The sequence below is a fragment of the Cololabis saira genome, chromosome 21 (genome assembly GCF_033807715.1).
Source record: "Cololabis saira isolate AMF1-May2022 chromosome 21, fColSai1.1, whole genome shotgun sequence".
Classification (NCBI taxonomy): Eukaryota; Metazoa; Chordata; class Actinopteri; order Beloniformes; family Belonidae; genus Cololabis; species Cololabis saira.
Genome location: NC_084607.1, coordinates 7209553 through 7232806, shown reverse-complemented (window position 1 = coordinate 7232806; position 23254 = coordinate 7209553). Strand labels below are relative to the sequence as shown.

The 23254-nt window shown below is 41.1% G+C and overlaps 1 protein-coding gene across 1 annotated transcript; it reads right to left on the bottom strand.

The window, feature by feature from the left end:
• Nucleotides 1-257: 257 nt before the first annotated feature.
• LOC133422569 (zinc finger protein 239-like) lies at nucleotides 258-9290 on the bottom strand (the record flags this gene model as incomplete). Its single annotated transcript, XM_061712586.1, has 2 exons — nucleotides 258-1022; nucleotides 9216-9290. Coding segments are annotated over 2 exons (840 nt in total), but the record flags the coding sequence as incomplete, so codon positions are not given.
• Nucleotides 9291-23254: the final 13964 nt, after the last annotated feature.

Here is a 23254-nt window from a genome sequence, read left to right as displayed (position 1 = left end):
CTTTTCTAATATTCTGACACTGATGTCTTGTTGTGAGTTTGCAGTGAGCAGGAAACTGAAATCCAGCAGGGAAACAAAGAACCTTTTTATTTAAATGATGGAACATAAACATCAAATTTAAGAAACACATTTTTCAGTTGAAACTGAAAACAAAACTCCGGATTTCTTTTTTTCTCAGAACATCATAACATGTCTAAATTGGTACCTTTAACTGAGCTCTCCGAGTAAAAGCTTCCCCACACTGATCAGACCATTTTTTATCTGGTGTGAATACGCTGATGACGCCTTAGACTACCTTGCTCGATGAAAGCTGCCCCACACTGATCACATCTGTAAGGCTTCTCTCCAGTGTGAATACGTTGATGACGCCTTAGACTACTTTGTTCGGTAAAAGCTGCCCCACACTGATCACACCTGTAACCCTTAAATCCAGTGTGAATACGCTGATGACTCCTTAGATGACCTGACCTGGTAAAAGCTGCCCCACACTGATCACATTTGTATGGCTTTTCTCCAGTGTGAATACGCTGATGACTCGTTAGATGACCTGACATGGTAAAAGCTGCCCCACACTGATCACATCTGTAAGGCTTATCCCCAGTGTGAATTCGCTGATGACTCCTTAGACTACCTGACGTGGTAAAAGCTGCCCCACACTGATCACATCTGTAAGGCTTATCCCCAGTGTGAATAAGCTGATGGCGCCTTAGATGACCTTGTCGGGTAAAAGCTGCCCCACACTGATCACATTTGTATGGCTTTTCTCCAGTGTGGATACGCTGATGACTCCTTAGATTACCTAGATCGGTAAAAGCTGCCCCACACTGATCACATTTGTATGGCTTTTCTCCAGTGTGAATACGCTGATGACTCCTTAGATGATCTTGTCGGGTAAAAGCTCGCCCACACTGTTCACAGCTGTACAGCTTCTCTTCAGTATGAATCCTCTTTCGGACCTTCAGGCCTGGTGAAGTGGTGAGGACTTTATCCCTCCTATTTTTTCTCTCTTTGGCTTTATGTTTCTGTAAGGAAAGAGAAAAAGACTTAGATCCTGTTGTTGGCTGACCTGACCAATCATTTTTCAGTTCAAGTAAAGTGCTTTCTGTCATGTTCGCAGTGAAACAATGAAGAGTTTTATGCCTGAGTGCTATGTTAAGCACGTTCTGTTATCAATGGCTCTTGACAGCCAGAAGTATTCACATAAAACATCTCAATATGTCAAAACAAAAGTGTGAAAGGCTAAAGCTACCCACTCTCAGAACAAAATCATAAATTGTTCATAGAAATTCCTTGAGATTCTGTACAAACTCAAAATGTCATCATTCAGCACTTCTTCTGGCGTGACCTTGTGTGTGCGGTACACAGTGTAGACAGCGAGCTAAAAGACCTTGACGCAATAAGGATAATTTAGGTATCTATAGCTGAAGTATTTTAGTGTAACTGCAACAGAAACAGCAACACAGAAACATCAATAAATGCCAGCCACAGTAGTTACATTAGATAGATTAAAACCAATTGTAGTATAACCATGTTTTTAATTTTGTTTATTTTATTTAGTTATTTATTTTTTATTTATTTGTTGTTGTTGTTGTTGTTTTTTTTTTAATTAAAATTCTCATTTATTTTTGTTATTTTTTAAATGTATTTATTTTTTTTTTTTTAATTTAATCATTCTTTTTTATTTTATTTTTTTTATTTTATCTTAGTTACTTATTTATTTTATTATTTTTTTGTTCTAGTTATCTTTGCTACTTCTGTCTCTACAACTAATGGGATTGTTTCCTATTTACCATAGTACGAGTTCTCCTTTTATCCATTTTGTTATATGCTTTGTTTTTTCATGTTTGAATATGGGTTTAGAGAGCATTGTGCACAATCTGTTCTTGGTCGTACTGTTCTGCCCTTCTGTCTCTTTGGAGAGGGGGGAGGGATAGAAATACTGATTCCCGTCATTTCACATTTACTCTTCATAACTAAGGGACTTTTATTATTGTTCTATTGTTTTTGTTTGTTTTTATTTCCCCCATTCTACTACACTGATATTATGCTCTCTGTATAGGGGTTAATTGAATTCTTTTTTTTTTCTCTATTTAATGTCAGCATTTTCCAGCTCTTGTGGTTAAGCTTTTTTCTTTTTGCATCATCCACCTTGACGCCATTATATATCATGCTTTAATACAGCCTGTGCCTTTTGAGGTTTACATTTAATACGGCTTCTGTGGACCGCATTGGGTTCATTTTTTCTCCGGTTTTGCCTTGCGGTTTCCCTGTTTTTTTAGCACAATATGTGCCTTTCCTTCTCTAGCGCAGAGGAAGGATGTGCGATCTCCCACGGGTTTGGAGATCTGCACAGGGGGTTCGGATCCCATTTTTTTTCTTTTTTTCTCATTTTTGGTTTCTGGGTTTTTCCCCTTTTATTTTATTTTTGTATGTTTAAGATTGGTTGCACATTTAACAGTTTGGTCATGCTTGATTTTTTTTCTTTAATCAGGTTCATTATTGCATTATGGCGTCTCCTAATATTGCTAATTTAGGTTCAATCCGATTTATTAGTTGGAATATTAAAGGGATCCACCATCCAATTAAACGCACTCGTGTATTTACGCATTTAAAATCGCTGGGTGCAGATATTATGTTTTTACAAGAGACACATCTCCGCACGAGCGACCAAACTCCAAACTTGAAAGAGGTTGGATTGGGCAGACTTTTAGCTCTAAATTTGATAATAGATCTAGAGGTACGGCCATATTGATAAAGAGAGGGGTCCCTTTTGTTCCTATTTCAGTGATTGCAGATAATAACGGCAGATACGTGATATTTTCTGGTAATCTTTTTGGCTCGCAGGTGGTGTTGGCTAATGTCTATGGTCCCAACTGGGACGATGCACAGTTTTTCTCTCGTTTTATGGCAAAGTTACCAGACCTCCACACTCATTACCTGATCCAGGCTAGGGACTGGAACCTTGTTCAACATCCAGACTTAGATAAATCCAGACCTAGACCCGGCAGTACAACTTCCAAATCCGGTATGGTAGTTTTATCATTCATGGATGCGTATAATTTCAGATCCTTGGAGGCTGGCTAATCCCACCACTAAACAATACTCATATTTTTCTCATGTCCATCGTTCCTTCAGCCGTATCGATTTCTATCTCCTTGATAGTGGCTCTCTCCCATTTGTCACAAATTGTCAATATCACAATATAGTAGGGTTGCAAAATTCCGGGAATTTTCAAAGTTGGAAACTTTCCATGGGAATTAACGGGAATAAATAAGAAATTTACAGAATTGAAGGTTGGCCCTTAACAGGGAACTTAAATATAGTTGGGGGAAATATATTGTAGCATAGTCTTGGCTAAAACAACCAGATTTAATGCAAGTACACTCCTCAATCACATGCACACAGCACATTGCTTACTGCAGGGCTATTGAGGCCACGCCCCCTACATGCACTGTGCATTCCTCCATCACATGCACACAGCTTACTGCAGGGCTATTGAGGCCACACCCCCTACATGCACTGTGCATTCCTCCATCACATGCACAGGTGATTTCTTGAAGCCTGGAGGCCACACATTTGAGCTCAAAGCACAAGACTATTGAAGCCACACATTTGAGCCCACGGACTATATAAAGTCAAGTAAGTTTTGATAATATTATGGGGTAAATATATTTGATCTATAATGGTATTAATGTTTAACTTGCATTACCTTTTGATTGGGTGGGGGAGTGGGGTGAGTTAGTATTTACTCAACATTCATGTTTTTGTTGTTCATTAAAATAATTGTTCATACAAGAATAAAAACTAAAGTTCTACTCAAATAAATCTGTTGAAATGTCATGTTTTTGTATTATCTTGCATGGATATCTGCTTATGACTAAATAAATATTTACATTTATGTTTGGATATGATACAGTTTGTTTAAATTACCCCCAATTTCCAGTTAATTCCCATAAATTCCCATAATTCCCATGGAAAGTTTCCAATTTGGAATATTTCCAAAATTCCCCAGCTTAACTTCCCATGGAAAGTTTCCGGAAATTTACCGGAAATTTTCCACCCGTTTGCAACCCTACAATATAGTAATCTCTGATCATAGCCCAGTCCAGCTGGACATGTGTTTCCCCAACAGCGTAGCACCCCAGCGCACCTGGCGACTAAACCCCCTATTACTGTCCAGTGATAGTTTCAGGAAATTTCTCAACGGTCACATTGATACTTATTTAGAGATTAATTCCACCCCGGGTATGTCTTCTACTGTTATTTGGGAATCTCTCAAAGCTTATTTAAGACGACAAATTATTTCTTATTCGGCTTTCGGAAAAAAAGACACGAACCAAGCGTATTACAGAACTGACCACTAAATTAGCTGATGTAGAGAAAAAATATTCTGTTGACCCCGATCCTGAATTGTATAAAGAACGTCTACTGCTACAAGCGGAATTTGATAACCTGTCTATAAAACATACTGAACATCTTCTATTTAAGTCTAAGCAGAAGTTTTATGAACATGGTGATAAGTCGAGTAAACTCCTTGCCCACCAACTTAAGCAGGCAGCAGCAGACAGAGCTATTCCAGAAATTCGTATAACATCAGGAGAGACCTCCACAAATCCTAAAATCATTAATGATCAGTTCAGAGAGTTTTTTTTTTTTTTACAAATCTTTTTATTTGTTTTTTTTTTCTTTTCCAGTTCACATACAGAAACAGTAAACATAATTCGATAAACAATTCAAAGTGGCAAAGCGTTTCTGTTGGCAATTGTTGTATAAAAGGTGCTACAAGGGTAATAAACAACAGAAATCCTAACATAAGCCAGAACGGCTTCCAACAATCCCGTATTATCTGCCAACCCTCCCTACCCACCCACTCTACCCAAATCGAAAATAAAACAAAAGAAATAATGAATAGATAAGTAGCTAAATGAAATGAGAAATAAAATGAAAACTAAGGACAACGGTGAAAACTAAGGAACTTATATATTAAAAAAAAAAAAAAAATGATAACCACAACAAACAGACAGGGGGGGGGGGGGTATCTGGTCCCTTAATGTCTAATTATTTCCGTTTCAGTTATTTTCAGGGTGAATGGTAGTCCTATTTAAATAGTCTATGAAAGGCTGCCAGGTTTTGTCAAAGGCTTTGCCGGAGCTTGAAAGTGAGAACCTGATCTTTTCAAGTTTAATATGAGTCAAGACCTCCTTGAGCCAGTTGTTGTGAGATGGAGGGAGAACGTGTTTCCACTTGAACAGTATAAGAAGTCTAAGTGGAAACACGTTCTCCCTCCATCTCACAACAGCTGGCTCAAGGAGGTCAGTTCAGAGAGTTTTATAGTGACCTCTATACATCAGAGTCCAATGTTGAGACTTCGGAAATCAATGATTTCCTAGACAAAATTAGCATTCCAGTAATTGAGCCATCAGCTCGGGCTAATATTGATGCTGCCATATCACCAGAGGAAATCGCTCAAGCCATAAACTCTATGCACAGTGGCAAGGCAGCGGGGCCGGACGGTTTCCCCATAGCATTTTATAAAGCCTTCTCCGCAAAGTTAACTCCCATACTAGGTTCAGTATACAAAGAAACATTTGTAGCCAGGAGGTTGCCAGAGATGATGACACAAGCTACTATTGCAGTTTTACCTAAAAAGGGCAGAGACCCCCTGGACTGCGGTGCTTATCGGCCCATAAGTATTCTCTGTTGTGAATTGAGGAGCATGGTAGGCAGTGCGATTAACCCCAATCTTTAGATAAAACTAGTTTGTTGAGGAAAAAATATTAACTCTATTTGTAGCTGCAGAAGAAAAAAATAATCTCACGAGGAAAACAAAAATATTGCTCACACCTCGGAGCCTCTTCAGGATAATATAGCATTCAAAAAAGAAAAAAGTAAGAGTAATACAAAACATGTACTGTATATTGTACTATTATACAAATTTATTGAAACACATGGCGAGTCAAACATTTACCAAAGCAGCTGCCAAACACTCCTAAACAAGGTAGACTAAGACGTTGGTTGTGCAGAAACTGCAGCAGTATGTCCTTACTAAAGAGTGGAGCTCCGACGAGGACCTCCACTCTTTAGAAGGGATTTCATATGGATCCAAACTGTTAATAATCATTTTTTCTCCATATACCGCTCCCTGGCTTCCTTGTTTAAGGTATCCCGATAAATTCCAGTTCCTTTCCAGCAGTTTAACATCCTTTTTTTGCGTTCCGTCTGTTCACTTGGTGAAACAGAAAAGTAGTTTTGAAAGTCCGTCCCGTCTTCTAAAAAAAACAAATGCACGCGACAGGAACAGGATCTTTCTGGCAGTACGTGCTGGTGCTCATGGGAAATGTAGTGTTCTTTCTGGTAAAGCACTACCGCTTTTGTCCAAAGGAGCCGCCAAACTCAACAAAAGCTGAAAGTTACATTGTGCTGCTTTAATAAAGCCAACACAGTAATTTTCCAGTTCTTGCGGAGGAATAAAACACATTACATCAAAAGATCCCAGCTGGTTAAGGAGTATGTCAATGGTGTTATTAAAGCTCCAGAATTCCAATCTATGATCGGCACATTTAGAGTGAACTGGATAAAAGCCTGTCTGTCACAACCAAACTCCATGTGTTTTCACATCCCAAGATCTTTGTTTAAGAAGATAGGATGTCTAGATTTCGTTTTGAAATGTGATTTTGATGTGAACAGGATCCCCATTAAGTTGTCTAATTTTCATAAACAAATACTTAGTTTTTGGAAAATGGTATTTGTGCACAACTTCTCTCCTCATAAGTCAACTTTATGGAACAATAAAGTAATTACAATTAGTAGAAAATCAGTATTTAAAAGTAATTGGTTTGATAAAGGCATTATATATGTAACTGACTTAATGGTTAGTAAAGGGATTCTTTTAAGTTAGACAGATTTCCAAAAAATATATAATTTCAATTGTTCTCAGAGAGAATTCAACAATAACAAAATATGTAGCGTTATTCCGCTACCATTAATTCACCTAATTCAGAACTTTTTGGTGTAATACAGCTTCAAATGTATTACCAAATCTATTAATGGAAGGATGTACTCTGACTGATAAAAAGTGTGGTAACAAGTTTATTTGTAATGTTTTTAAATCCAGATTGTTCAATGATTTTTGCAGAAAGATAACTCGAAATGATTCTTGCATGGTAAATATAAACACATTAAACAAAGCGCATTCCCAATTTATTAAATGGCCTATTTTGCCTAAAGTTAAAGAAGTACATTTTACAATTATGAATAAGGTCTATTCTGAGGCAGAATTTATTTAAAAAGATTTAAATTTCAGGTAGATCAATGTTCCTTCTGCAAAAAGGATGAAGAAACACTGGATCATTTGTTTTATAAATGTCCTTTGTCTCATTGTTTCTGGACAGACACACACAATTGGATTTCTCTTAAAATTAATAATGTTCCACCTTTTGAATTAAGCCATATAATTTTCTTCATGGGTGATTTGGAATTTTCTTTTTCTGATATTATTAATATAATTTTGTTACTGGGTAAGTACCATATGGGTCAAAGACGTGACGCTTACTTTTTCTGTCCGATGGAACTTTTTACCTAATAATAAACATAAAAATTAATAAAAAATATAACATGTATGTCTAATACGTTCCTTCTACATGTGCCCACTCTTATTTTATTTAAACATGTTGGTTATTGGTCATTTTCTGCCATCTGAAGTGTGAAAACATCATGTGGTGGGGTGACCGTCCGGCCTTGACTTCTGTTTGGACAACTGGTTTTAAATCACATTAAAATAATTTAAAAATAATGCTTGCCCTATTGGGCATACTTTCAAACTTGTTTAAGATTTATTGACAAAGTTATGGAACATTTGTACACACATTTCAATCATAATACACAAACTAATCTTGTCCGAATATGTTCATTGTCTGAATTATCATCTGGGGTGACCATGAAAAAAATACAATTGAGGGACTTTTATATTGACAATCATCTCAAAGAGGATGTTGCATCAGCCAGTTACTCCATGAGGGTCCCAGAGAGACAACCTGCAGGTCAGTAGTCTCTCTCAAATAACAAATAAATCCTCTTTCTAACTGCTGCAGTGTATACGTCACATTTTGATATCATGTGGGGTGACCACCCTAAAACTGTAAATAATTCGTTTTATTTGCAAATCTATATTTTGAAGGTAAATTTGTTAGTGATATGTGGTGAGAAGTAGCTAGCTTAGATCATATAGCTAACTGTTAGCCTGTTATATTTGATTAAACTTGAAAGCATCATGTGGGGTGACCACCTGTCATGTGGGGTAACCAACAAATGGCAATTCTGTATCAAATTCAAAATTGAATGTCTATCAGTTTTGGTTCAAATATAAATTATTGGTATAGCATGCATAAGTGGATACACCTTGTACACATTTTAAATCAGTTTTATGAATTTTAGAGTAAGTAAGAGGGTGACACTGCCATTATGGATAGAATGTATTTAAAAATGGTTTTCAAAAAATGAAAGGAAAAATGTGTCTATCTTTCTTGAACAGTTAATTTAATTACTGATACTTATTAAAATATAAATTTTGTTATGGAAATCTATCAATTTTGAGATAAATGGTCGCCCCAAATGACGGTTTAAAGGTTTAAAAACACTAAAATACCTTTGTTTGAAGTTTTCACATACATGTATGTGTACACTACATTTCAAATGTTTGGAAAATGGCCAAAAATATCTTTATTTTAAGTATTTTAAAAATGGGCTACTCAAAGGCCTTATACGTCTTTGACCCATATTCAATGTGCCAAATGGAGAAATTGTAAACCCTCCTTTCGGGGTTTTATTTATGATTTTAAGATTTTTTTCTCATTTCTCAAAAAAGTAGAAAACAAAAATACAAGTAAAATAAGTCTAGACATTGCTCTTTATTTGTTATTCTAATTTAATATTTCCTCTCCTTTTCTATGCTCCATTATGTGAATTTAAATGATATATAATAATTTATTTTGTTATTCATATGCACCTTTTAATTCTTAGAGCGCCTTGTTTTTTGTATTCCTTACAAGAATCCCCATTTTTTTATTTTCCTTTCTTTTTCATATTGAGAGTTTCTATATTTTCAATAAAGTTTTGTTACAAAAAAAAGAAGCTACTGACAATGAAATAAAGCGTTTGGATGATCAGCAGCAACAGAAAGAGCGAGGAAGAGCGGGAACGTGGACCTGAACACTGACCTGCAGACCAGCGGAGGAAGAGTCCGCTTTGGTCCTGCTGCTGGACTCCTGGTCCTGGTTCTGACCCCGGTCCTGGATCTGATCCTGGTCCTGGATCTGATCGCGGTCCTGGATCTGATCCTGGATCTGATCCCGGTGCCTGATCTGATTCCGGTGCTGGATCTGATCCTGATCCTGGTTCTGATCCCGGTCCATCTCCTCCAAACTCGAGTTTTGCCTGCTGGGAAAAAGGAAAAAGTGCAAACCTCAAGTATTCAAAACAACAACTTAGAATCGTGTCAACAATTTTCTTTTTTTTCTTTTAAATAAACAAGACGGTGACTCAAAACAGAGGTAGGAATAAAAATCCTGAAAGTCTCTCTCTGTCCTCTCATCCCACGTTGACCTGTTGCCTCTGGGAGGATTTCAGGTCCTTACGGACCCCAACAAACACACTCAGGGACAGATTCTTTCCCAAAGCTGGGAACTTTCTCAACTCATAAGCTCCTCACACTGTGCAATATTATTCATTTATTATGTGCAATAGTCTTTACTCATTCATGTGCAATATTCTTCCACTCATTCAAGTGCATCATTATTCTCTCATTTTCATAGTGTATATATATTTATGTTTCCTGTTTCTCATTTTGTTGTTTACAGTCTTTGTTTCCATAGTCTTTGCATATATGCACTTTCACGGAGCTGCTGCCTAATCTCATTGTAGCAGTCTAATGATAATAAAGGCTTTCTATTTCTCTTCTATTTCTATTGTTCTAGAGAAGCATCAGTGCAGCTCTGACTGATGCAGCTCTATACTGGTCTCCTCTTTGTGTCCTCCAGGTCCATAGGAGGTCCATAGTACCATAACTTGTGCATGAACTATGAGAGTGGTGTCATATAACTCTCGTGGACTGCGCCTCGGACAGGGTGCAGTGGTCAGAGCACAGCGTGTTGTTATTGACAAGCTCCTAGAGAGTGCAGATATCTTGTGTATACAAGAGACTTTTATATCTATGCAAGACCTTGATAAACTTAATGCTGTTCATAATGATTTCCACGGGGCAGGGGAATCAACAACAGATTTAAGTACTCGGATTGTGCGTGGCAGGATCCCGGGTGGAGTGGCCATTTTATGGCATAAAAAGCTGGACTCACTCGTCAGTGTGGTCAGGCTGGAAGTGGACTGGTGTATTGGCATCAAAGTTGAGCACAATAATAAGGTTTTTATTATTTTAAATGTGTACACACCGTACGAATGCCACAGTAATGAGGACGAATATCTGAATAGGCTAGCATTTATCAGTGCCTATATTAAAGAAAATGAGTATACATGTATATTTGTCATGGGTGACTATAATGCTGACATCTCAGATAGTAGTTCTATGTTTGGTAAACATCTATTGCAATTCTGTAAAGATAACAAGGTTACTCTGTCTAGCAAGGTGCTGCTGCCAGTAGGCAGTTATACATATGTCAGTGAAGCGTGGCACACAACATCCTGGCTGGATCACTGTGTATCCACAGCTGATGCTCATGACAGCATTGATAAGTGTGAGATCCTGTATGATTTGGCCACAGCCGATCACATGCCTATAGTCATGACTATTAATGTTAAGGGCCTACCAGAGCTGGACAACCCTGGTGGTCCGATAGGCAGTGATAAGATTAACTGGGCATCTCTAACTGTAGAGGAATTAGCACAGTATAGATCACTGACAGATGTTTTCTTAAGTGTAATGGATTTGCCAGTCATTGCAATTGCCTGTGGAAATATTAACTGTAAAGATGTTCGCCACCACAGTGACCTGTGTGAAATGTATGACCACATAGTAAAATGTTTAATTAATGGTTGCAAACCTTTTAAAAGAAAAAAGATAAAGCGTCATAACCTCCGACCGGGTTGGAATGGTCATGTTCACAAGCTTTATGTAGAGGCTAAAGATGCTTTTAAAAGTTGGACCCTAGCAGGGAAGCCTAGAAATGGCCCTGAGTGTGACCTGAAGAAACATGCAAATGCCAGGTTTAAATATGCTTTGCGTTATATAAAACGAAATGAGCAGGCCATGAGGGCTAATTCCATGGCAAAAAAGCTACAGAAAAATAATGTGTTTTATTTCTGGAAAGAAGTAAAGGTGGTTAATAACAGTAAAATGCCAATGCCCTCCAGTATAGATGGCACAACTGGGTCTGAAAATATTGCTGAGCTCTGGAGGAGCCACTATGCAAATATTTTTAATTGTGTCACAAGTGATGTTTTTAATATAGGTGAGGTTACTCATAGTGATGGTATGACTATCAGACCTGATTAAGTGAGCAATCTCATAGAGAAACTGTCTGTGAACAAAGCCTGTGGACAGGATCAGATATCATCAGAACATTTGAGGCATGCCAGCCACAGACTCTCAGTGTTACTTGCTATGTGTTTCTCTGGATTATTGATGCATGGCATACTGCCTGAATCTATGCTTGCTGTTTTGTTAGTACCAGTAGTTAAAAACAAAACTGGTAAACTAACAAGCATTAATAACTATAGACCCATTGCACTAGCAAGTATTATGTCCAAGGTACTGGAAGGTATTCTGATGGAAAGATTGAATGAATATATAACAACTACTGACAACCAATTTGGTTTCAAGAAAAAGCTTGGCACTGACCTATGTATATATTCGCTTAAGGAAATTGTCAGTCAGTACAGAAGCCGTAACAGTACCATATTTATGTGTTTCTTGGATGCCTCTCAGGCGTTCGATCGCATTAATCACGGTAAATTGTTTTTAAAGCTACAGGAGCGTGGTGTCCCTTTATATCTTATCAGAATCCTAAAGTTTTGGTATTCACACCAGAATATGCAGGCAAAGTGGGGAACGAGTACGTCCACTCCTTTTTCGGTGACAAATGGCGTGCGCCAGGGAGGAATTTTGTCGCCCCTACTGTTCAATGTATATATGGATGAACTTTCTATACGGTTAAAAGAGTGTAAAACTGGATGTATGGTGGGGGACAACCTTATTAACCATATGATGTATGCAGATGATTTAGTTGTACTGTCTCCTTGTAGTGCTGGCTTACAGCAGCTACTTAGGATCTGTTCAGCATATGGCTTGGAATTTGATATAAAGTTTAACTCTAAAAAGAGTGTAGTAATGATCACAAGAACTAAGGATGATCAGAAGCTCACCTTTCCCTCCTTCTTTTTGGCTGGTGAAGTGTTGCAGGTGGTTAAAAAGTTTAAATATCTGGGTCACATCATCAGTGATGATTTATGTGATGATGATGATGTGCAGCGCCAGTGTGGCAAGTTATACGGACAAGCCAATATGTTATCTAGAAAGTTTCATATGTGTACAAATGATGTAAAGATTGCACTTTTTAAAACATATTGTACTCCATTATATACAGCCCATTTGTGGTGCCGCTATAGCTGTGCTAAAATGAAGAAACTTCAGGTGGCATATAATGATGCCTTCAGAATGTTTATGGGGCTCCCAAGATGGACTAGTGCAAGTGAGGTATTTGTGACTAGTAATGTGCCAACCTTTCATGCTGTTCTGAGGAATTTTATGTATAAATTCATGTGTAGACTCGTGGAGTCTCATAATGAATTAATCAGGGCCTTGACAGACATCACACTAAGCGATACAAGGCTTACATCATGTTTTTGGAAACACTGGAGACAATGCTTATATGCTTTTTATTAATGAAAACAGTCTGGAACTGTACACCTCTGTAATGTCTGTAATGTAATGTGTGTTTTTGTATGTATTTTATGGACCCTTGTGTCTGGAATAAAGTTTATCATCATAAAAATATGAATATAAGAGTACAACTCGCACTGACGGCTAACGGCTATCGGCTAACGCTAGGCTGGATCAAGCTGAGAGAGTTTTAGGCCGAAAGGTGAACCCCGTTATCGTTTCATCCCGCTCCCACCTTTGGAGACGACACAGTCCGTATTATCAAAAAGATTGATTCCTGCTCACCTTATCAGTAAAAGTCCAGAGCTCAAACCCCCCAAGAGTCCCGTGATCGGGGCCGCAAAACGGTACTAGTTTCTTCTGAGCGGAGGAAGATTTTGGTCCGAGGGTCGAGGCGCGGTCGTCACGTGATCCCGCTGCTCCAATAGGATGCGCGTTGCTAGTAAACACAACGGCAATATCATGACCACATTTCCCAGCATGCCACAGTAGTCAGGAGCATGCGCAGTAGCCCCGCGGCAGTCGGACGCGGGAGGTTTTCTGACAAATGAATGTCGCTACCTAGCCTATATATATATATACATATATATATATATATACATATATATATATATATATACATATATATATATACATATATATATATATATATATATATATATATATACATATATATATATATATATATATATATATATATATATACATATATATATATATATATATATATATATATATAAAATATATATAAAATATAACAACGTTCTATAACACATCCATGGTCGCTACCAAGAGGTGAGTTTGTGTTGGACTCTATTAGACACTAGAGTGAATACAGCGCTGTCGGGGGGAGAACATTTCCCTCTAAATACAACATTCTAGTCTCCGGGACGATAATCCTACATTTACCAGCAGGAAACACTCGAGTGGTGGACACGTGTTTGGAGGAGATGGACCGGGATCAGAACCAGAACCGGGATCAGATCCAGGACCAGATGCAGGATCAGAACCAGGACCAGAACCAGGATCAGAACCAGGACCGGGATCAGATCCAGGACCGGGGTCAGATCCAGGACCGGGATCAGAACCAGGACCAGATCCAGGACCGGGATCAGATCCAGGACCGGGATCAGATCCAGATCCAGGACCAGATCCAGGACCGGGACCAGATCCAGGACCGGGATCAGAACCTGCAGGTCAGTGTTCAGGTCCACGTTCCCGCTCCTCCTCGCTCTTTCTGTTGCTGCTGATGATCCAAACGCTTTATTTCATTGTCGGTAGCTTTTTCTTTCTTTTCTTTTTGTAACAAAACTTTATTGAAAATATACAAACTCTCAAAGAGGATAATGGACAAATGTCAATTTAAATGCAATATGAAAAGAAAGGAAAATAAAAAAATGGGGATTCAGTAAGGAATACACAAAACAAAATAACAAGCCACTCTAAGAATTAAAAAGTTCCTTAGGAATAACAAAATAAATTAAGCATTTAAATTCACATAATGGAGCATAGAAAAGGAGATGAATTATTAAATTAGAATAACAAATAACGAGCAATGTCTAGACTTATTTTACTTGCATTTTTGTTTTCTACTCTTTTGAGACATGTGAAAAAAATCTTAAAATCGTTAATAAAATCCCGGAAGGAGGGTTTACAATTTCTCCATTTGGCACAATGAATATGGTACTTACCCACTAACAAAATTATATAAATAATATCAGAAACAGAAAATTCCAGATCATCCATGAAGAAAATAATATGGCTTAATTATAAAAGTGGAACATTATTCATTTTAAGAGAAATCCAATTGTGTATGTGTAACAGAGTTGGAAAACCCACTTTAATCATTTTTGTTTTCAAATTGTGTTTAAAACTGCATTTAAAAGTATTAAACCCATCCATATTTAATTTAGCTGCTGTTATCAACCATCAAAAGCCCTTGCGGTTTTTTTGTTTTTTTTTGTTTCCACAGAAACAGTTAACCCAGAAAGAGAAGTCACAAATGCAAGAAAAAAAAAATGTCATTGCACTGCGCCAAAATCTACAGTCCATCAAAACCTGACAATACAATAATCCTGAAACGCAGATCAGGACAGCAGCACAACATCCGCGGCAATGAGCATCAAGCTGATCTGAAGATCCAAAGAGTCACGGCACCAGTGGAACAGGTTTGGATCCGTTGCGACAAATGACGAGTCATAGGTTGGTTTTGCTACATTTATTTCTGCAGAAGACACAAAAACACATTAATAAGTCTTCTGGACCCTCTTTTTACTCCTTCTCCTCCCCTCATCAGACCAACGCAGCACTGTGTAAATTCATTGATTTTCCTCTACAATGCAGAGAAATACACTCCTACATTTTCTCAAACAAAAGCTACCAAAACAGACAGGAAAAAATACTGTTTCTAACTAATAAATCGCTAAATCATAACAGCCAATACGGGAACAGTGACACCCAACGATCAAAACAAAACACTGTATATATGGGGTAAACACAATGAAAACAATTAATTTGACAAAGGAAACATACCTGCAGAAGACCCAAAAGCACATAAATAAGTCTTCTGGGCCCTCTTTTTACTCCTCCTGCTCCCTGAACAAACAAAACAAAAAGGGGAACGTGAGCAATCAGAGTCTCTGCAGCGCCGTCTGGTCCACACCACCACCTGCTGGTTTAAACCAGTCACCGCCCGCCGCTATACAAAAAGGCGCGAAAACAAAAACATCCACAAAAAGCATATTAATCACCAAAACAACACAAAACAGCCACGTGATGTCTGTGGCATTTAAAGTATACAACATGCGCCAAAAATACCAAAATAAATGGATAATTTCTGAATATACAAATATCATAAATATGTCAGCTCCTCACAGTGCTGCGTTGCTCTGATGAGGGTAAGTTGCGTTGGGAACTGCTGCTGCGTTTCTTAACAGATTTTCTTTAAGAAATTATCCATTTATGTTGGCATTTTTTATTTTCCTGTCTGTTTTGGTAGCTTTTGTTTGACAAAATGTAGGAGTGTATTTCTCTGCATTGTAGAGGAAAATCAATTAAATTACACAGTGCTGATTTGCTCTGATGAGGGGAGCAGAAGGAGTAAAAAGAGGGTCCAGAAGACTTATTAATGTGTTTTTGTGTCTTATGCAGAAATAAATGTAGAAAACCGACATATGACTCATCATTTGTCGCAACGGATCCAAACCTGTTACATATGTCTGTCCAGAAACAATGAGACAAAGGACATTCTTAAAACAAATGATCCAGTGTTTCTTCATCCTTTTTGCAGAGGGAACATTGATCTACCTCAAATTTAAATCTTTTTAAAGAAATTCTGCCTCAGAATAGACCTTATTCATAATTTTTAAATGTATTTCTTTAACTTTAGGCAAAATAGGCCATTTAATAAATTGTGAATGCGCTTTGTTTAATGTGTTTATATTTACCATGCAAGAATCATGGAACAATCTGGATTTAAAAACATAACAACAGATAAACTTGTTACCACACTTTTTAAGCCTATGCTTGCAGTTCAGAACGCGTACGCGTGACATCATGCGTATCCTGCGTTTATTTGGCGCGCCGACAGGCACGTTCTCCAAAAGACACTGAACGCGTACGTGACCTGCAGTTCTCGCTCTGGCCGCTAGTGTCGCTGGTCCCGCTAGAGGCGCTGGTCCTGGTCACGTGACACGTTCCACAACGCCCACACAACGACCGCAACGTGTGTTGTAGTTGTGAAAATGGCGGACTCGTTTGAAGAGAAGCTGGCTGAGCAGGTTCGCAACTATGAACATATTTATGATGTGAGTCTGCCACTGCACAGCGACAAGCATGCCTGCCAAAACAGCTGGCGGGAGATCAGCACCGTCCTGGGTGTTGATATGCAGACATGCAGGAATAAGGCCGCGTTCAGACTGCAGGCAAATCTGATTCATATCTGATTCCTTTTCATATCCGATTTTCAGGGCTGACTGTCGACACTGTTTTTAGCAAGTGTCCAAATCGCATCTGGCTCTGTTCAGACTGGGCCACATCATTGACTGATCTGACGGGTTGCCGTAGCAACGACGTCGGAGCGGAGGCGTCACCCAGCGCGTGTATCGTGTGACGTCATGTAATTGCGACAACAAAAACAATAACAAGATGGAGCCAGCTCACATCAGCATAGTGGCCCTGGCACTGTCTAGTAGGGGTGTAGAGCATGTCAGGCGCACCAGGCACCTGTAACGTAGCTCCACAACTCGAAATGGGCGGGTGGTTTGCGAATGGGTCTGGTCTGGCGTCGCGTAGAGTGACGTCACGGACAGTCAAAACCGATCTGCGTGTTTGGAGCTGTTCAGACTGAGACACATCTGCCCAAATGCGATATGAAACTACCTCCCGTAGGTGGTTTCGATCTGGTTTGCAAAAATCGGATCTCATGCGGTTTGGGACTGTTCAGACTTCAAAAGAGTCATTCAGTTTCAATCTGGATGGGCTAAAAATCGGATATGGCAGTCTGAACGCGGCCTAAGTGGAAGCAATTGCGTGACCGGTATGTCCGAGCTCGTCGGAAAATGCAGGGCAGATGGAGCAGATGGGCTGTTTTGTCCACCGATCGTCCGACGTCTGAGCTGGCTGCAAAAGTTCGTCAACCAACGTGCAACCGACACCAACTTTTGTCCAGACATGGACAAAGTAAGTGTAAGTGATTCTCCCGAAAGCATGCATGTATACAGCACAGCCTTTGTTTATGGGGGGATGAGGGGGGTACCCCCCCTAAAATTTAATTTTACTAAAATGAGACATTTTAACCAGAAATAAGACAAATATTCTTTTTAATAATTTGAGTTTTTGCAGTGATCCATTTTACTTATCCTGTGAAGGACAGATTCATATTGATAAGTTCAGAAAACTGTTTTTTATTGTTGTGTTTTGATGTATTTTATGTAAGGCCAGTGGATATTTAAAGGGGACCTATTATGGCATTTAATGTATATTTTAAACAGGCTTTGAATGTCTTAAAAACAATCTAAAGCTTGTTTTTTCTATATAAAACAGAAATTCAGCCTGTGGGCCATGTCTCTAGTTTTACCGCTTCTAACCCCTTTTTCTGTGCTTCATTTTAGGGGCGGGGAGGCTATGATAATGAGGCTCTGCGCTGATTGGCTGCTTGAATGACGTGTAGCAGGGGAGGGAGCTCCGGGGAGAGCAGCCGGCTGCGTACACAAAGCGTGTCCCATGCGAGAAGCTTCTGCGACAAAATAAATTCCATTGCTTTATTTTTTTGTATTGGAATGTCCTAACTGACCGCGAGTTTAACGGTTTCAGTGTGGAGAGAGAGCATCCGATGTCACGCAGCTCGACGCGATAGTCGGACGCTCTCATTCAGTTACACGGTGTAAATGGATCTTAAAGCCTGATTTACGGTTCTGCGTTAAATCAACGCGTACCCTATGCCGTAGGCTCTGCGTTGGTGAAACGCGGAACCATAAACCAGCAAGTTGTATATAAATAACATTTATGCACTATTGCTGGCTCAAGGAAGGACCGTGTATCTTCTGAAGGTGTCGTTGAACAGCTTCAGGTGCTTGGAAGACCTGAAACCATAAATAGAAGAAAAATGTATTACTATTAGAGCTCCGGTGTTACCTAACACCGGAGCCGCCGGGGCCCGGGGCTCCTCACCGGTCCGGTCCATGAGCAGCTCCGGCAGCTCCGGAGCTAAGCTAAATACTTAGCCCATGCAAAGATCATACTCATAGACAAATATAAATAACATAGAAAATTAACGTCACTTACTGCTGACTCGTGTGCAGTTGCCGGGTCCGTGCTGCTGCTACTGATCCTTTTATCAGGGTAAATGTCGACGCAAAACCTCATTTTTACTGTCCCTCGCTGCTCAAACAGCCACCTTCTGAACAATGGCTGAAGCTCCAGCCGGCGGAGAGAGTGGTGGGCGTGGTTTCAGCAGCGGAGGAGACCGAGGGCGTGGTTTGCATTTTGGTGACGTAAAGAAAATGCACAAATCTAAACGGCCCGTAGAAACCACATGACACTGGGGGATTCAGTCGGGCGGGGGGAAACAGACCTTGTAGATTTTCATGGGATTTCATCTTCTCTGAGTTGGCAGGCTGAGGGGAGACCACTTTTATATATGTTAAAACAAGAAAAAATGTGTATTTCACGACCATACGGCGCACCGTGTGAAAAGGCGCACCCTCAGTTTTGTGTGTAACTTTTGGTTTTAAACACACATAGGGCGCACCGACCCAAAAGGCGCAGTCTACAGACACGGAGCTGGCAAAACACACACACCCGCTGCAGAACACACACAAGCACACAAGTGTGCTTATTTAAAAATAGAGCGGGAGCAAAACTTAGTTTGATTGTACTTTATTTCAGTTTTTGCATTAATCAAACCCTTCAAAGTCCTCATCCTCTGTTTCTGCATTAAAGAGCTCTGCTAATTCAGCTGCGCCAGTCCAAATTTCCAGACCTGTCTAAGCCACTTGATCATCATCCCTTCATCCAGCCACCCCTTTTCATTCGCCCTTATAATGACTCCGGCTGGAAACGTCTTATGCTAATTTTTTCTTTTAAAAATCACCATAGGCGTTTCTGTCCATCAGCGTGGCAGACAAGCACAACATAAATGACGACTTTTCATACCCGTTGTGTGGATCTCCACCGCGCTGGTCCCGTCTCTCCCCGGGGCGAAACACACACACGCGCATGTCGGGGATCCGGTACCGGGGTTTGTAACCGACAGATATCGCTGAAAATCTCGGAGGCCGAAGCTGATCCGACCTGGGACGGAGTCCAGAAATACCAGGAAAATTTAGCCCGAGATCACTGCGTCGGATCCCTCGCATCCCCACGGTGGAGGATCCGGGGTTCCTAACCGGAGGTTCTGAGCGGCGGATCCCGGTCCAACCCGCCGGGGAATGACGGGGCTCTGACCCGGGGCTGGTAGCAGAGGCTCCCGGGGAAAGACCGCCGACATTTCAGCCGGATCTGCCCCAGGGATGCGGCGCACTGGCCCCGCAACCCCACGGCTGGCGCATTCTCGGTTCCCAACATGCAAAACACACACGCGCTGCAGAACACACACACACAAGTGTGCTTATTTAAAAATAGAGCGGGAGCAAAACTTAGTTTGATTGTACTTTATTTCAGTTTTTGCATTAATCAAACCCTTCAAAGTCTTCATCTTCTGTTTACGTATTAAGCAGCTCAGTGGATGGTCTCATTCAAACCGCAACTCACGGGGGCTTCACCCGCCCCCTTCTCTTTTTACCGTTCTCATGGTGGCCGGCCTTACATTACCGTAATTCAGGTAATAGGAGGATGACGTCTCCACACCCAGCCTCACACAGGCCGCTGCTTCACCAGAACCGATGGACTCGGCATGTCTCTCCACTAGGGCTGAACGATATGGACAAAATTTCATATCTCGATATTCATGCCAGATATCTCGATATCGATACGATACGATATGACTTCGGTTCGGTGAAAACCAAGCATTTTTCAGAAAAATAAAAACATCAGAAATCAAAAGAGTGCAGTTTTATTGATTAGAACTCACTGCCAGTCATCAACATTAACATAAAGTCACTCAATAATAAATAATAATCAAAATATTTTACTGTAGCTCCGCTTTAACAATAAATAACCAATGCAGTTAGAGTTAGAGTTCAGTACATGTTATTGATTGGACGCTGCAGCTGAACGGACTGTCACAACATCACTGCAGTTTCATGAAGGAGTGAAGACAGATTACAGATTAAACTCATGTTTCACTCCCAGGTTTCATATTTGATTTATTTTCTGTTTCAACAATTAAATATCTAAAAATGTTAACTTTCAATCTGATCAACAAAAGAACCAGAAACAACTTTCTTAATTTATTACTGCGCATGTGCAATCCCCCCATTTGTCCAATCCTTGTTTTTCAGTATCCTCCAACGAATAGGAAATAGAGAAAAGAGTTTTCCACTCGCTGTTTTAATTCCCAATTTCGATTTTCAAACACATCAATTAATTTTTTATTATCAAAACAAAAGATGGGGAACGGATTATTTTGGTTTATTTCTCGTTTTTATAAACGGATGGACACGTCGCAATTTTCACCAAGCACGACTTGCACAACACCTCGCTCTGGTCGACATTATCCTTTCTAAATGTAAAATACCATGATTTATGTTTTGGCACAAAATTAGATTCTGCACCGCCACCGGCAGCATTATCCTCCGCACTCATGTCTCTTTTCTTCCGTTTGGATTTCTCCGCTCTTCTCCGCTCTCCTGTGTGTGTGGCTGTGCGCGTCTCGTATGTCTCCCTCACTCCCACCCTCCTATGTTTGTCATTGGTTGGCTTCAGCTGTCGATCAACAGCAAGCATGAAATAAGCTTTGTGGTTGGCTGGCCGTAGTGGTGCGTTCAAGAGCAATCTTAAAAGTAATGTTTATGGAGACTGCTCGCGCTGTACAAGCAGGGCGAGCGGAAATATATCGTTTATATCGTTGCTTTTCCGTTATTAATGTCTTGAATGTTCATATCTCGATATAGATACGATAACGGTATATCGTTCAGCCCTACTCTCCACGGACGAGCCATTGGCATCAGCCACGACCACACAGCCATGCACACCTGCTACACTGTCAGGTCCAAGGAGGAAAAGGAAGCAGGGCCAAGACACCTTCGATGCAGCCCTTTTCCAGCATCTTGAGGACTGCAGGCAGGAGAAGGAGGAGAGGCGTGCACGAGAGGAGGAGGAGAAGAGGCGTGCACGAGAGGAGGAGGAGAAGAGGCGTGCAAGAGAGGAGGAGGAGGAGAGGCGTGCAAGAGAGGAGGAGGAGAGGCGTGCAAGAGAGGAGGAGGAGAGGCGTGCACGGGAGAAGGAGGAGGAGAGGTGTGCACGGGTGGAGGAGGAGAGGCGTGCACGGGAGGAGGAGGAGAAAAGGCGTGCACGAGAGGAGGAGGAGGAGGAGGAGAAGAGGCGTGCACGAGAGGAGGAGGAGGAGGAGGAGGAGAAGAGGCGTGCACGGGAGGAGAAGAGGCGTGCACGAGAGGAGGAGGAGAGGCGTGCACGAGAGGAGGAGGAGAAGAGGCGTGCAAGAGAGGAGGAGGAGAGGCGTGCACGGGAGGAGGAGGAGGAGGAGGAGGAGAGGCGTGCACGGGAGGAGGAGGAGGAGGAGAGGCGTGCACGGGAGGAGGAGGAGAAGAAGAGGCGTGCACGAGAGGAGGAGGAGGAGAAGAAGAGGCGTGCACGAGAGGAGGAGGAGGAGAAGAGGCGTGCACGGGAGGAGGTGGAGAAGAGGCGTGCACAAGAGGAGGAGGAGAAGCGTGCACGGGAGGAGGAGGAGAGGCGTGCACGGGAGGAGGAGGAGAGGCGTGCACGGGAGGAGGAGGAGAGGCGTGCACGGGAGGAGGAGGAGAGGCGTGCACGGGAGGAGGAGGAAAGGCGTGCACGGGAGGAGGAGGAGGAGAAGAAGAGGCGTGCACGGGAGGAGGAGGAGAAGCGTGCACGGGAGGAGGAGGAGAGGCGTGCACGGGAGGAGGAGGAGAGGTGTGCACGGGAGGAGGAGGAGAGGTGTGCACGGGAGGAGGAGGAGAGGTGTGCACGGGAGGAGGAGGAGAGGTGTGCACGGGAGGAGGAGGAGAGGCGTGCACGGGAGGAGGAGGAAAGGCGTGCACGGGAGGAGGAGGAGAAGAAGAGGCGTGCACGGGAGGAGGAGGAGGAGAGGCGTGCACGAGGAGGAGGAGAGGCGTGCACGGGAGGAGGAGAAGAGGCGTGCACGGGAGGAGGAGAAGAGGCGTGCACGGGAGGAGGAGAAGAGGCATGCACGGGAGGAGGAGGAGAAGAGGCGTGCACGGGAGGAGGAGGAGGAGAGGCGTGCACGGGAGGAGGAGAGGCGTGCACGGGAGGAGGAGAGGCGTGCGTCACAGAACATCTTCACCAGTTTTACAAACTGGGTGGGGATGTTTATGCAGGGACTACCTCCAGATGCTGCAATGCGACTGATGAGAGACATTACCCAGCTCGTGCAAGGCTATCATCAGTAGTTTTATTTTTTTTTAACTTTTTACTGTTTTTTACTTGTTTGAATATGTTAATAAATGTTTAATTTGAGTCCCGTTGTACTGACTTTTTTTTATACATTCAATCACACATTTACTAGTGCTCTGTCTTTCTCACTTCCACACGCACCGTACTAGTAGAACAAATGTTAGAACAGCTAAACACTGCACTTTGGATTTATTTATGTTTTTGTTTAGGATTTTTCACCTAACCACCGATAAAGGTTGCACAAAGAGAGTTGGATGGAAAAAGGTTTATTTAAATTATGAAAACAAGAAACTAAAAAACAACAATTGTACT